At 43.7% G+C, this 16394-nt stretch overlaps 1 protein-coding gene across 1 annotated transcript in view; it reads left to right on the top strand.

Annotated features, from left to right (window-relative positions):
* The first annotated feature begins 446 nt into the window (after positions 1 to 446).
* Positions 447 to 16394, top strand: part of DGKH (diacylglycerol kinase eta) — a 161297-nt gene continuing 145349 nt past the window's right edge. The window contains exons 1-2 of the mRNA XM_088068828.1: positions 447 to 570; positions 6794 to 6979. Coding sequence (XP_087924954.1) covers positions 514 to 570; positions 6794 to 6979 — 243 coding nt within the window. The 5' untranslated portion in view covers positions 447 to 513. The remainder of the gene's footprint in view (positions 571 to 6793; positions 6980 to 16394) is intronic.

A 16394-nucleotide genomic window follows, 5' to 3' on the forward strand; every position in this document is an offset into this window, starting at 1 on the left:
GGGGAGGCGGCGTGTCCCGGCTGGGCAGGCTGGAGGGGCTTTGTCCCCTCGCCGCGGGGCGCATCCTCGCCCGCCGGCCCCTCCGCGGCGCCGACAGCAGGAGCGGCCGTAAACCGGCTTACGGCCAAGGCGATTTGCCCGTGATCCGCTGGGCTTCCCGGGCGGGAGGGGGCCCGGCGTGCGGGGCGCCCGGGACAGCGCGGCGGGCGGGGGGCGGGAGGCGGCGATGATGTGAGCGGCGCGGCAGCCGCAGGCCGGCTCCCTCGGGAGCCGGGGCTGAGCCCGGTGGCCGTGGGAGGGAAAGGAGCCGGGCGGGGAGGGAGGAGGGGGCCTGGACAGAGCCGGGGGAGAAAAGGGAGGAGCGGGGCCGGGGTGGGGGGAGGACGAGCGGCGCCGGGGAAGCGCTGCCAGCCGGAGCAGCGGCAGCGGCGGGAGGGAGGCGCAGTCCGGCGGACCCAGCTCCGCTGCCCGTCGGCGCTGTCCCCGCGGAGGTTGGGGACCTGCTGCGGGGTGATGGAGGAGCATGGGTACCCTTCCTATAGCGCCCGCAGCCCCGCCTGGGAGGAGCTGGTAGGTACATGCGTGCCTTGCCGTTGCACAGGCGTTCCCTACCCTTTTTCCTGCCTGTATTGTTCAGCCTGGGGGTCGGGCTATCATCCTTATCTGTGCCCTCCAGCCCCACCTTCCCTTCTTCCGACCCTGCTCCACGCCAGAGCCCGGCCGCCGGCGCTCGTCCCCTCCCCGCGGGGAGCGGGGGTGGGAGCCTTTCGTCCCCGCCGTGTCTGACCATTTGCTGACGAGCTCATCCCTCTGGGAGACGGGGAGTTCATTGCCCTTTCTGAGTTTCAGTGCCCGGGTGCAAAGCCTGGGATTAGCACCGAGAGCCTTGCCTTCAACTTTGCCGAGGGGGCTGGGTTGGATGTTGACACCCTTAAACTCCTCTTAGCCTAGCAAAAGCAACGTGTCCAAGCAGCGTTGGGAGGCAGTTTCCAGAAGGAGACACACACTTTCCCCCACTTCTTCTGGAGCTAAGCTGGGAATTGCTCCCATCGCGGTGGCAAGGCGGGACGGGGCTGGGGGTACCCTGTTGTGACCCTGCCTTGTGGGGTGTGGGCAAAGTGCTTGTCTTTGGGCCGCTAAGAAGGGAGGAGAGTGCTCAAACTGGCCAGCGGGGAAAGCTGCGGTGAGCTGCCTTTGAGGTTTGTTTAAGCAACTCGAAGACCCTCCTTCCAACCAAAGGAAATCATGTCACCGGCATCCTCAGCAGGCGATAAAATCAGATTTCCCTTTTCAGGGCAGTCTGGTCCCGCTCCTGGGCTTTTCTCCATTGTGCAAAAACACACACACATCAGGCAGGGAGGGCTAAAAATAGGCTTTGGGTAGCTGCTTGGGAGATTTCAGGCTATCTAAGAGGTCAAGGCTAGGCTGCATCTGGCCCTGAACTTGGCAAGGAAACATGAAGCATGGACCCATGCCACTGCCAAGCTCCCCGTTAGATAGCTGTACCATGTTTTGCTAACTTGTTTTCTTGGTCCAGGTTTTACTTGTAAACCCAGTTTTAAATGGCAAACGGGGGAGACCCATTCTTTGCGTGGCTTGATGTGCACACCCTCAGGAAAGCAGCAGCTGAGCCTTGGAGATACCCACAACAAACTAAGTTCACTCCCTTCCTTGTTAGGATTTATAGCCCTCACAAATATATTTTTACTATCCTAATTTTTTGTTGATACGAACATCCCCCTTCGCTGCCCTCTGCAGTCCTCAAGCGCCAAAACTGTTGCCGGAGATGCAGCTGTGATAGGGAAAACAGCTGTATGTGTGTTCCGGTAACATGGAGCTGACATTGAAAGGATCAGGCAAGGGAAACCCGAGATTTTTGCCTGGAGAGATGAAGACATCGTGGGAGGAAGGCAGCAAAGTCAATTCCTGCGAATGCGTTATCCTATTAAACAGTGACATTTAAATTGCTGCCGTCATCCAAAACTCAGCTGAAACTCGGGAGGCAGATGGATTGCAGCCCCTCTCTGGAAATGTGGCGTCCTGGCTGAAGCATCCAAGCCCGTTTCCTTCTGTGCGCATGGCTTAGATAAACAAGGAGCACATCTTTTTTTTCTCCATTTCCCCCTCCCCCAGTAAGGGCCAGGATTTGGGTCATGTTTATCATTTCATTGCTGCATTTGTTAAAGAGTACATCCATGAATGCAGTTTTAAGGCTAACCACTGCACCAATTTCCTCTACAAGACTGTAATTTCAGCTGATCCACTCAATCCTTTACCTGGTAACCTGCTGGTAAAATACATGGTCTTTGTGGCAAGAGCCACATTGTTCCTTCCATCTGCTCATAAGCAGGCTCTTTAATATAATGGGGGCAAAGGGAGATTTAGGTGAAAACCTGAATGATGAAACGGAAAACATAGTATACAAACCTCTCTCCCCTGCACTTAAAACACAAAACAAAGAGCAGTAAGATAGGGAAAACTTTTTTTTGCAGGTTTTGAATCTGTGCAAATTAATAATCTGTGGAAATTGTCACATTATTGGGAAGTGCTCTTCCTATAGCTATTCTGAGAAACAAGGAATGGACATTAAATGCAGCCACAAGTCCTTTGCCAATCAGGGTTGGACTTGTCTGTGTACTACTTCAAATTTCTATAAAGTCCTTTCCTTAACTCACAGGACACTTTTTAGTGGAAAAGCTCTTCCTGAATCCAGTAAGAATTGTCTAAGACCCCATGATGGAGCTAAGTAAAAGTGACTTAAAATCTAAGGCTCACCCTGCATTCTTGCGAGGGAGGTTTGATGGCTTTGTAGGCAAAATGTGCATAACACATGACTTACAAAACTCTAGACACAACTTTCATATTTTATGTCAGATCTGAGTCTTGGCTTTACTTTACTCTGGAAATGCATACATAAGTCCTAACACGTTCACAAAGCATCTGTTTAATTTATTACCTGCCCTGTGGTTTGGACCTTTTTACTCTGAAGCATACAACATAGTTTAGTAGTTTCTTTAATATTGTACCCTACAGGTTACAGGATTCCCTTAGCTAATCCCAAACCAACCACAAGTGAGGTAGTTACTTTCTTCAGCAGTGGTTTGGATACATGTTGTTATATTCTGGCTTCCTCTTTGCTAAGTAAGGAAGTTAAGAAAGAATAGTATCACAAATTCAATCTGCAGAGGGAGTTCACACAGGCAGATCTGAAATTAACTTGTTCAAAGTGGGGAGGCCAGTTGAAAACCATAGCTATCACTAACCACCAAAATTAGGAAACATTCAATAAAATCTTTTAAACATGATGAATAATGCATTGCTAATCTGACACACTATTGATTCAAATTCCCTCAGAACAACTTTCTGAGATGAAGGATAGAAAAGCATTACCCTTGGGTTTATAGATATCAAAGTGACTTAGAAAAAAAGATGTAAAAATGTTACAAGTGGAATCAGTTTTAGGTCTGGAATCTAATAGTGCAGTAATCTATATTATAATCTTCAGTGCAGCTAGAGTGGATGTGTATTTAGATTTTTTCTACATTGCATGTACATTTTATCCTATTATTGGGACTCAATATAGTTAAATTGTTCTCACAATGTATACATGTGTATTAAATGTATACAATATCACAGTGTAAATATGTATATATTGTATATAAAGGGCAGCTCATCAGCTGATACTAATTGCGGTAGCACAAATGATGTCAGCAGAGCTGGTTTTTGTTAGTTGAGTATCTTCCTTTAAATGCCAACCTTTCTTTATGCTTTTTACTCCCTTGCTTCAGTTAGGAAATTTAAGGTCATTACTAAGAAGTGCGAAACTGTTAAGTGAAAGACACAGCATGTGCAAATACTGTATGTGTTTTCCAGTGGCTGCATATAGTCCCACATTGTTCAAGAGCCCAGCTTGCAGAAGTCTAGTAGTACCACTTGTGCGGGAGTATTTGTAGCTGTGGTCACTGAGCTGAAACATGCTATCCAACATTTCTCATACTGACTCTGACATCAATCACCTGGGAGAAATCCAGCTGTGAGATGAAGGGATAGAAGTCAAGTTGCAAGTCCTTATTGAGGGGAACTTCATGGCTACCATAGGCAGCTTTATCTGGGTAAAGGCTCAGACTGGACCCTGATTATCTATTAATACCTTTGAGAAGAAGAACAAGGGAATAGTGATATCTTTAAAACTGTCATTGTGTCTGGGCAATGTATATGTTTGTAGAAACAACCTGCTATACTAACATGTGTGAGTAACTTGTGTATGTTCAACAATGCTTAACACTTGGTTTCTCCATTTTGGAGAACTCTGTAAACATTAAACAACTGCAGACCTTAGAGCCTGTAATTTCACAGAATCCACTACATACTTCACAGAAACCATTTTCTCATATTCTCACTGAACTGTTCTTGTAGGACATTTCCTATTATTTGCAGACTTAGGTTATTGCTACTAAAATCTTCACATTAAGTAACCCGAGAGAACACTCCTAGTACTTTTTGTTTTTTTCATAGCCCTCTGAAGTTTACCAAGATATGATGGAAGAGACTTGCTTGGAAGTGAAAGGCTAGTGCCTTCTTTCCTGGTAACCACCCTTTTGTGTTTGGACAGTCAGGAGTGAGGAAGAGCACACTGGGGTAGGCCAGACGAAGATGCATGGTGCCCTCTGCGGGGCGGGCTGGAGAGGCTTTCTGTGGAGTGCAGAAACTGTGCAGCAACTAGTGCCCATAGATAAGTGCTAAAAATGAACAAAAATTGAAGAACTGTATTTATTGTAACAATAACTACTGCTGTTCAGCCAGCACTATTTAATTCAGTTGAAATAAATTTAGTCTTGCTTGTGTTCTGTTAGCACCAAGTGTTTCTCAAATCACAATTACTATTATGCGCAATAGGGTAGCATTAATTAGGAAACTATGTCTTCTTGTTCCCTTGCAGTAGTCAAGTGACATTTACCTTCAAAAGAATTAAGGAATTACAGTGAGGCATGTTCTGGCATAATTTGCTATTCCCAAAATTAAGATGGGGAAGAGGAAGAAAGGAGGGTGGAAAGACACAGTGTGCATAAACATTGCTTTTAACTATCTTCCTAACTGCGCCCTAAATTAACCTACTGAGAGCAATGCATACTTGCACCTGCTCAAGCTTGATCTCACGTTTTGAAAAATGGAAAACTCCCTCTCAGGTGAAGAAGAGTGAGGTAAGACAAAATTAGTCCTTAGTTTCACAATAATTTTTAATAATTTGTGGTATTAATGATAGGATTTAGGCCATATTAATATTTTAATAAAGAATGTGGGTAACTTGATCAAAATTCCATTAAAATATAATTTAATAGATATTTTGACTTTTTAAATGTTACTTTTGATATTTTTAAAAATATAACCTCTACAATTGGTCCTATGCGGAGGTGGTTAGTAGAATTGTATTTGAAATATGTGGTGCAGTAACACAAAACTAAGCCACAAGAACTCCAAGGCTTCATGGAAACATTTGCTTTCCCCTACACTACTAGAAATAAAAACCCCAATAAAAGAAATGGGCTGGACTATAAAAGCTCTGGACTATTTGAAATTCAGACTGTGGCAAGGTATCTGCAGTGTAGGATAGGTTGTACAGTTGTTTACTTTTCCTCATTAAATGCTTTGTATTTAGGTACTGTGGCATTATATGAGCACGTTAAGAGATGTCAGTTCCCTTTCTGGAAATATAAATAGAATTGTGGGAATGTAGAAGCCGCAAGTATTGATTGCTTTCTTATGTTGAATCTGGTCCATGCAGCTAGGAGTTGTGTGTTTTATTTAGTATTGCTGTGATTTAAACACTTATTTTGAACACTGACTACATACAAGCCACAATAATTTCGAAGTCCCACAATTCAGAACATGTGGTGACATTTCGAGATCGTGCGAGCTGCCAGATTTGAGATGAAAAAGGAAAACTGACCCTTTCTTTTCCCAGAAGTAAGGGCTGCTCTTTCACAAATACAAAAATGAGCAGAATAACAAGAAAGTTAAGAGAAAAACTGTTGGGAGAAAATCACTGGGAAGCAATAGATGCATTTACTAAAACTGTCCAAGGCTTCGGCGCTGATGGATAGTTACCACGGGGTTGACTGGCTGGAGGAATAGCACACAGATAAGGAGCCCATTGCACCGGACGCCGTCCGTCCAAGTCCCGAAGAGACATCCTGCGCTCCCAGGGGAGAGCGGCACAGTCCTCGGCCGGGACGGGGCAAGGGCTGCGCACGGCAGCCGCCTGGTTTCGCTCGGGTGCCGCGTCCCACCTCCCGGCCACGCCGGGACATCCGCGGAAGCCCCGGCAGGTGCGGGGGCGCCGGGCCCCCTCCCCGCTCCCCCGCCGTCGCTTGTTCCGCCGCCCGGGCCGGCCCCGGCGCTCACCTGCGGGGCGGGCACGCTCCCGCCGGGGGGGGCCCGGCCGGCACCGGCGCCGCCGCCCCCTGCAGGCGGCGGGCGCCCCGGGCCGCTGCCCGTCGGCAGGGGCGAAGGGGGCCGGGCCCGTCCGCCCGGCTCCGCCCGCCGGCGGCTTGACCGTGCCCCGGTCCCTAGGAACCGGCGGAGGCCGTGGGAGGGGGCGGCGGAAGATGGCGGCGGGGCGGGCGGCCGCGCCCCCCTCCGCCAGAGCCCCGGCCGCCACCGCCCCCGTCCCCGCCCTCCCGCACCGCCTCTTTCCCCACCCTCCAGCGCCGCCTCCTCCTCCTCCTCCTCCCCGGGGAGGGGAGCGGCAGCGGCTGCCCTGGCTGAGCCGGGCTCGTGTGCTTTCTCTCGGTAGGAGTCCGGGAAGATGGCCGGGGCCGAGTCGGGGATGAGCGGCGCCGGGATCCCGCTGCAGCCCCAGCCCCAACCCCCGGCGGCAGCGGCGGGGCCGGCGGACGAGTCGTCGGACAGCGAAGGGGAGCACGAGGGCCCCCAGAAACTCATCCGGAAAGTGTCCACCTCGGGCCAGATCCGCAGCAAGGTAAGGGGTGCAGGATCCGGCCAGCCCCGCCGCCTTCACGGCCGGTTTCTCCATCCCCATCCCAAAGAGGGGCTCGCCCGGAGCCGGGGACGGCCGCTGCATCCCGCCCGCATCCCCGGGAGCGACGGCGGCTGCGGGGCGGGGGGGGTGGGGGGTGAGACAGCCGTGCCTCTTCCTTCCTTTCCTCTCCCCTCCTCCCCGTCCAGCTGTTGCGTCCACATCTGCCCCCGGCTGGCAGGAAGAGCCCCCTGGGGCGGCGGGGCTCCGCTTGGACGGAGGGGAAGCTGTCTGCTCCGGCAGCCGCCCTGCCCTGCCGGGCGTCCTGGGTGTGGGGGAAGCGGCGGGCTGCCTGACTGCCTCCCTCCCTCCTTCCCTCCGGCTCCTCTTTCTCGGCGGCGGGCACCGCTGCCGGGGGGATCCCGCCCCGCCACCCTGCGGAGCGGGTGGGCTGGCTCAGCGAGCCCTTCCTCACTAGCCGCCAGCCACCCTTCTTAGTCCACCCGCGGTGCCGGGGGCCGCTGCCGTGCGCCCCTCCAGAGCGGCAGGCACCGAGCCCGCGGCGGCACGTCGGGCTCCCCTTCGGGAGCGGGAGTGCCGCCAAGGAGGGAAAGGCGGCTTCCACTTTGAAAGGCACCTCGCGGAAAGAGAAGTAAACTTCTATGCATCCTCGCTCTTGGCACTAGATGCATAAAGCAGCTGTCAAAATTTTAGGCTAATGCAGTTTTTTTGGCTTTCTCGGGCTGACGGAGTTGTCCCAGTGGAACGAACTTTTTTTCATGGATGGTGTGTTTATTTAATTTTTTTCCCCTGTAAAATCAACAAGCAGGCATTTGAAAGCATAAAAATAATGAAAAAGGCTTACTTGCTGTGTAGAAGGATCCCATGACTTTCTACGAAGCGTGGTCCACAGTCCGTGATGGGGTCTGCACAAAACCCCATTGGTGAGAGCTTATTGTTGCAATGACATGAGGATCAGGGCTTTTCTGGGAAGTGTCTGTTTTGAGGGATGCAGTGACTCTGTGCAGGCAGGGACTGATCACACTTAGGGTTTGATTTCTACACAATGGGTCATGTGGTGTTGTTTCCTTCACAGAGCACCCATTAAAGTTAGTAGTTTGTGAAGTCCTGTCCGGTTGTTGCTGTTCTTCCCTTGCGCTTTTGCTTCATGCACTATGTGCAAAAGGCAGCCACCTTTAAACAGAAAGCGTGGTTGTTAAACAGTAATGTTACTCCATTATGAGGTGGAAAGTAGTTTTTTTCCTGAAACCTCCTAAACGAGATGTGTCATTCCTTTTTGTTGCTAAACGTTAATTTTGCATTTACAGATGTTAGGCCTGGCTGAAAGGTTACTATAGTAAATAATATACAACTGTTGCATTGTGTTGGAAACGTAGTGCTACACAAACTTTCAGCTTCAACATCCTTCTGTGTGTTAGTCTTCAGAATGTTTTAAAAGTTACAGAACATGATGCCTTCATTAGCTGTGGTGGTATTAGGTGCATTTGAGCATTTACTCTCATTGAGCTTGATACTTGCATAAGGAAAACATGCCTGTTATGAATGTTACCGACTCAGGTTTGTGAGATTGAGATCCTAGCCAATTCTTGCCAACTGTTACAGATGGGTGGGATAGTCTGTATCTGAAGCCTGTGAATGAATGCTAAACTGGGATCGCCTGAAGATCTAAGACAGCTCTGCAAGTCTTGCTTTTGCTTATCTTAGCTTGAGTCCCAGTTCTATTTCTGTGAATCAGATATCTATAGGAAAAACAGAATGCTGACATAATTGGAGTTAAAATGTTGCTTTACTGGTTGCAATTTACAATATGCAACTGCAGATATAAACATCTTTCTTTCAATTTAAAGTGATATATCATTGTTAAAGATGAGACCCATGTTAAATAATTCAGTAGCACTTTATTTTATAACTCACAATGCATTATTTAAAAGTAGCTATATTTAGACAGACAACTCCCATTTAGTTTAAGGGTGTTGTATGTTTGCTGTTGTAGTAGTTGGTGATCAGTGGTTACATGAAACCACTAGAGCAAGCAACATCAGGGAGCTGCTCTTTTACCCAGCTAGTCTCTTTCATTCAAATTAGATTTGTTAAGCTTCACTTACTTGGTGGAAGTGTTTGTAAGCTAAGGTTTTAATTAAATGGATTGGGTTTGTCTTATATCTAAGAATAGACTTTTGAAAGAACCCAAAGCATGTATATTACATTTATCATTGATGCTTGTGGGCCATTTAGGACTGTGCTATTTTTCTCCAGAGGTTGCTTATTTACTTACTTGAAGCATTTCAGTGATGTGGTATTGATTCCTTAGCTCAGAACGATACCCAAAAGTCTCTGCTGGTAATTGTTTTTATTTTACTTAAGGAAGATGTTATTTTTAGATGTTTCGGTACAGTTGATCATTTGTGAAAGCTACCATATGGTGATACTTTGCAGACAGAATCATACAGGAGTGGATTTTTTTACTGTGTGTATTACAAGATTTAGGAAATATATGTACAAGAACAAACCCCTTTCACTAGTACAAACAGAAGCCTAAAATGTTCTAACATCTGTAGTTCTCAAAGAGTGTTTTTACTCTTGCTCTTTGCTTCCTAAATAAAAGCAACTAATTATTTAGTTAAGGGCAGGGGGTGAATAAGAGAATGAGAAGATGAAAAGCAAGAGTACTGTATTGGCAGATATAATTACACCAAAGTTTATTGCTCGTTTGTGATATGCTAATGATTGGTTCACAGTTCTATTTAGAAGACTGTTGTCCAGTTTTACCATAGCTTACCCACATTGGATAGCAACTTCCTTGGCAAACTGTTTACTTCTTTTCAGTGGAACTAATTTTGCAGTTTGTTGCTAAGAGAAACAGATTGGTGATACGGCTGGGCATGATTGTAACTTCTGTTATGGGTGTAGTTTTAGTTTATGTATATCTATCGCTTAGATTTTTTGAGTACTTTAAAGGCATATCTCTGTCAAAATGTGGCCATTGTTAATTACTCCAAACCAAAAACTTGAAGATCAACATGTGTTGCTGTCTGCCAACTCGAGGAGGAGGGAGCAAATAGTGGTGTAAAGGATGAAAGGGCTATTCTTTAGGCCCACATGCTGTTTGTCACTGGGAACTGTTTGCTAAAGCTCCATACTTGGCTGTAGAGTGACACTGTAGTAGTAGGTGCCTTTAGGGAAATCAGGAGCAAAACTGATTAGGACTTCTGTGAGATTAAAGCCAGCACCTTTAAATGTTGTCCTGGAAGCTTTTGCATCCATGTTCCATGGAGGAAACACTAGTGAATAAATAGTTGACAGGTACCCTGTGAAGTTTGAGCACTTTTGACCCAAAATCCCTAATGGAAACAACTCTTGGTTTTGTAATGTCTACTCATCTTTCCCCCTCATTTTGGGAGACCTGAATATTTAATACAGAAAATGTGTCTGAATAAAAAAAAACATTAATAATATACATTTTGGTTTTATGAGAACTTTGGAAAACTGTAGTCAGACAGTTTTGAAGTAGCATATATGATGATACTGGGTTACAAACAGGGTTACATTGGAGATTGAAGTAATGGAAAGTTTTCCATGTGTGTGTTAAATTTGACTTCTTCATTTTTAAGGATGCTGGTTAAGACAGGCAGAGTCAGTGCCTTCCTTAAACAGATGACTTCAGTTCTTGGGGCTACAGCCTGAAAACTGCCTGTCATCAGCTGGCTTCTAGTTTCTTTAAAGCTAATTGCTGCAGTGCAAACCACATTCCTTAAAAAGATGGCCTTGCTTCAATTCTTTATAGCAGGAACATGTTGAGATGGGAAGGTTCAAATTAGAGCTCACACATTTTCCCTTTGAATTCTTCTCACCTTGAGGATCAGCACAAAATTAATAAATGAAACAATCCCTGGACACTTGGAAGTATAGCTGTCAGATGAGCACAGTTGCAGTTCCCACTCTTGTTTGAGTGCAAAAACTGGATATAAAGCACTTTTATCACTGACCTGGCTTCCTGTTTTAATGGGTCCATGTCCAGTTAATGCAAAAACTCTGTTGGATATGTGTTTTGCTCTCAAATCCACATTGAGTATCTGGCCTGTGTTTATTTTTGCATGAAGCAAACATTCTGGAGCAGAAAGTATAATTTAGGAAATGCAAGAAAATGTGGTGTATTGAGTAAGATAAATACACTTGTAAGGTATGTGGGACAAAGTTTTCTTCCTCTCTTTCATCCCCAGTGGTTTTCGTTAGTAATGAAATTGCTGTAACATGGGAGATGTTCAGAAGCATGACTGTGTTATAGTTAATGGAGATAATATAGTGTTATTTAGTTAAATGGCAAGAGTTGTTACTTGAATTTTCTCATCTGAGTGGGTTTTTTTTTTTTTTTTTAGATCTTGAATCATTATGGAGTAATAAAAGTAAATTAATTAAATTCCCCACTGTGGTTTTATTTGCCTTAACACCAGCCATTTAGGAACTGAGCCTTCAAAAAGTTTCTAACCTTTTCCATATGGTGATATTTGACTGTGCCAAGTCCCAGCAGTCACTTCCTGTTTGTTTCTGGTATACATTTCTCTCAGTTTACCATTGCTTGTTAATTCACCTATCTCTGAGTGATACCAGTGTTAAAATGCATGAGCATCATTCTTTGCAACTTAATCTGCTTTTGCTCCTTTTAATGGTTCCCAATTTACTCAGCTAAGTAGTGGTTCATTTCTTTCTGGTTGAGGCAACATGATTTTTTTATGCACCAGAAGTTCTCAGGAAAATGCCATGGTTGCAAAGTTTACCCCAATGGAGATCCTTGATATGTATTAGGATTGTGTGACTCTGCACAGCTTCAAAATGCATTGTGATTTGTGATGAATTCTGCAACTGCAGTAATACGAATAGTGTCACCAGCGAGGAAGTGCACAGCAATCATCCTCAAGTTCTTCGCACCAGGTAGTGTTCAGAGAACAGACTGAAGGATGCTGTAGGATATCTATTTTCAGTATTTGTATTTTCCATAATTTTCATTCTGCAATTAAATCGATGTACTGTATATCTGTCCTTAGTAAAATATCTCAGCAACTTTTTTTTTTTCCCCACAGCTATTGTAAAATCTGGCAAATTTGTTTCTCTCACCACATCCTGGGGTCTTTAACCTATTTTTAAAATGAAATATTCATTGATGTGTATTCCTGATACATACAACACACATATGTATGCACATGGCTATTATTCTGTTCTAGAGTATGCCTGGGCAAAGCAAACCAGTTTTTAGCATTAAATGATGTGCAATATTTGTTTTTTCTCATTAACTGCCGTGTGTCTACATAAGCTTTCAAAATAGAGTCCATTAAAGGAAAATTTCAGGCAAAGACACGATAGTTTGGGGAAGCTAAAAATGACTGAATACACTATGTAAGCAGGGTTAGAATGGAAAGAGTTACACTATTTAAGGCACAGTGGTCATTACCACTCCAAATTCTGACACATGTTTGTATAAAACTGAAATGAAATCTGTGAAGGCATTTTAGTGATGCATGTATTGGCAAAGTTTAAATTGCTAGCTAAGTACAAGAAAGGAGGAGCTTGTAATATTTTTCAGTAGGTGTTTGCAAGCAGGTCTTCAGAGAATGTTGCTTTTGAGGTTTTTTTTTCTGGTGCAAGTTTTTTTTTAAATTTTATTTTCCTTTTTTTTTTTTTTCCCCTTTTCTGGAATCTTTAAAGTATTAATACTATTTTGTACCATGAGATAATATGAGTTACCTTTTGTTTTTTTTTTCCCCAGCCAGCTAGGTAAGCTGTGAAGGTGGAAAAAAGATAATCACACTTTCATCTTTAATACAAGATTTTGATTATTTTATGATTTGTTCCAAGGAGCTGGAGAATGCTTTTCTGAGAGAAAGATCAGGTGAAACACTTTGAATTTATTTTGTACTTTAAGGAAAACTTCTGTTTTTTAAGACACAAAAGAAGAGACATATTCAAGAATATATGACGACTGGGAATCTCTTTCCAAGATGCCTTATCTTGTGAACTTCATGTGCAGCGTCCTGGAGACACATAACAGCCATGCCAGGGCTCAAGAAAGGACTATTCTATAGCTGGGTCTTTCTCCATGTAAGGCTATATAGATCATTTGCAAACATTTTGAATTGTTTCCAGCAGTTACATCAGAATGCAGGATGCAAGACTGTTGTATGACTGCTGTATGACTACTGGATGACTAGCTGGACTCACCAAATTAGTTTGGATATCTAAAGCAGAATACCTAGAATGACAGTGGTTTTGTATTTGAAGTAGTGATTAAAAGAACAGTCTATCTGGCTATCACAAAGCCTCTTTCTGGAGGGAAGTATTGAAATTCTCTTGATTAGCTGAAGACAATAAAAGGCAGCTTAGACCAATGTTCTTGCTCTGGAACACTCAGAAAGGCTATAAATATATATATATATATATATATATACACACACATATACATACATATATATTTTTTAAACAATGTTCCTCTCATTTTCTTTGAACTTTGACCAGACATGCTTCTGGTAAGGGATCTATAGTTTATAAACATACATCGATTGTAGACCTCAAAATCTTAGCAAAGCAAGAAGGTAATGTGTGGATTCATTGATTCTCAGAATATGGACCTTTGGGTATAATAGAATGCTCTGTAGTCATGCTGTTTTGGTTGTTTTCCTCTGACAGGGATAATTAAGACATAGTTTGATGTCTTGTGAGAGTTCTTCAGTAGCTTACTTGCAAAGGAACCACAAGACCAGTATTTTGTTCTGGCTGGCCATTAAATTTTTGAGATTTTTTTATTATTGTTTGTAGAGTACGGGGAAATGATGTCAAGAACTTCTTAAAGTTGTTGACAGCATGGCTAGTTTTGTTTGGTGTTTTTTCAGTCTGATACTTTGGTATCTGAACTTTGTCTTTATTAAGAGAGAGAACTCCTTCTTTAACCTTTCTACTTGCCACCTTTTTACACTGCTGTTTTATCCTTTCCCCTTTGGCTTTGAAAAAATTGGTTGCATTTTCCAAAATCTTCTTTTTAAAACTTAAGAACAGGCTACTAAATATGTGCAGTAACCATAGCTGTATAATACTAAGTTCAAGCCATGACTCTCAATTTGCTAGCAATGTCCAAAAAAAAACGGGCCTGGCTTGGGGGCATCCATAAATTTTATTCTCTATATCATACTGAAAAGAAGCCTCATTCTTTCTTAATGTAAACATTTCATTTGCATTTATCACAGCAAACAAGCTTAATGCTGATCCAAAACAAATATTATTTCATTGATATGGTAAAAATAAGACCACTACATTAGATGCTATTTAAAATGAATTAAGAGATTTATTCTAGTACACCATTTGTGCACATACTGAAACACTTCAGCCACCCTGTACACTTTTATGTGACTAAATACTTCTTAAAGTTAAGCTGGTGCTTAAGTGTTCATCAGATGTGGGTCATAAAAATTTTGTATATAAAGTCATGTAGTTGACTTAAAAAACTTTTATCATGTAGGAATTATCATGATATATTGCACAACTCTGAAGAAAGAGAAAAAAAATTACTTTTCTAGCTAAGATTTTTGTTTGAATAATATCCCTGTTTAGGAATATTTTACCACTTGGATACTGAAAGCACATTAACAAAACCTGAGCTTGTACTCTTGGGAGAGTTAGCATTATTGTAATGAATTCAGCAAGCTTTTACATTTGATGAGAATTTATTTGTTTATTAGATGGGCAGCATGAGATTTATGATGATTTGGACAATTCATTTCCTTGCCTTTAAGCGCTTGGGGTTTGCAAATTGTGTGAGATCGCACTACTTTATTGTCACTAAGCAACCTGAATAGGGTTTTGAAACTGAGTAGTAGCTTGTGGGTGTCAAGTCTTCCTATATATTTTCCAGGTGGGAAGCAGCAGGAGCCCCTCTGTGGGCAGCCTTTGGGAGGATGTGTGTCCAGAGCTTGCCAGGGTCTTTCTCGATGTGCTTGCCGAGGAGAACCGGCTGTGCCCTCAGTGTCATTTTGCACTTTTGGCATAGTTCCATGCTGGGAAGATCTGCTGAGGTTTTTCATGCCTGCAGAGATTTAAGTGGTTATAAAGGACTGTCATGCTGCTCTGGTCAGTTACGTCCTGTTGTGTGGTTGCTTAAATTTAGTAACTGAGTTTGAACGGCTTCAGTTTGACTGCTGGTAGTCCTTACTGCTGCTGTGATCCTCTGGAGTGAGAGGAAGGTCAGTGGCTTCTCTGCTTGTAAAAAGGGTGGCTTGCTCTGGTTCAGCTAAGGATGTTGGAAAGGATCAGCATGGCTATCCAGCAGGCCCAGATGCCTGTCAGGCAGAGACTTCTTTCCTCCCTGTGCACACTCTCTGTTGACCGTGAGGATGGGCACATACTTCTGTGTTTGTTTTAATGCTCCCATAGAGACATCTTGCTTTGTGTTCTCTCCCTCCTTTCCTGCCTGCTGCTGTCATAGTTTCTTCAGGAATTTGAACAGAGAAAGGGTGACATCCCTTTTCCTTTTAGTCTATGCCTCTGCAAGATTTCTCCCAGTAATTCCCACAAAGAGAGTAACTGTGAAAGACCACAAAGTTTGTTGGGCGTGGAGTCCTGGAGAGTGTGCAGATGTATGAGTTTACTTCTTTTAGTAGTTTCACCCTTCACTGCCTCCTCCTTCAGTGGTACTGATCAATCCTGGGAGCAGATGGTTCACTGTGGGACTATTGACTTGAAAATTAATGCACCCTTTTTGATGATTTTTCAGCTATTGTCATTTTTTGCTTGAAGTGTCACGGAGCTTCACATGAGTTACTCTCTAGACAAACATTGATTGGCCTCAGTCTCAGAGATCTGTTAAAGTGAATAAAAGAGAGCACAAAGGGTGAAGGGGGATTTGTGAGTCAAGGATCTGAAAGAATATGGTGGTGTTCATGGTATAAAACAGTAATTTATTTATTTTTTTATTCTATATAATGCTACATTTATAGTATGTGATTTTTGCCTGGAATGAATGCAGAGGGGATTCAGATCTGTAATGGGGAGCTAGTGTGAATTACTTGGATGTGAGATGAAGAACCAATGTTTCTGATTAAATCTTTACTTTCAAGGAAGTAAAAGATATTTTCCCCATTTGCACAGCTTCTCATTACAGACAAAACTAGAAATAGCTTTCAGAACCACCTATCTGACATTAAATTTGATTTTCTTTCCCTAAGGGAAGTTGTTCAAACAAACCTTCATGTAACCTAGAAGTTTGCATTATGAGGGTTTTACAGGGGGAAACCAGAATTTAAGAAAACCTCTTCATGTAGCTTAGTTGATTGCATCTTGGATTTTTTATTGATTTTGTTTGTTTTTCAGTTGTTAGTTTTTTTAAAAAATTTGGTTATGAATGAATATTGGGCTA

Source organism: Pseudopodoces humilis, chromosome 2 (genome assembly GCF_049639895.1).
Source record: "Pseudopodoces humilis isolate 2021_Gansu_Grassland_sample_001 chromosome 2, ASM4963989v1, whole genome shotgun sequence".
NCBI classification, from domain to species: Eukaryota; Metazoa; Chordata; class Aves; order Passeriformes; family Paridae; genus Pseudopodoces; species Pseudopodoces humilis.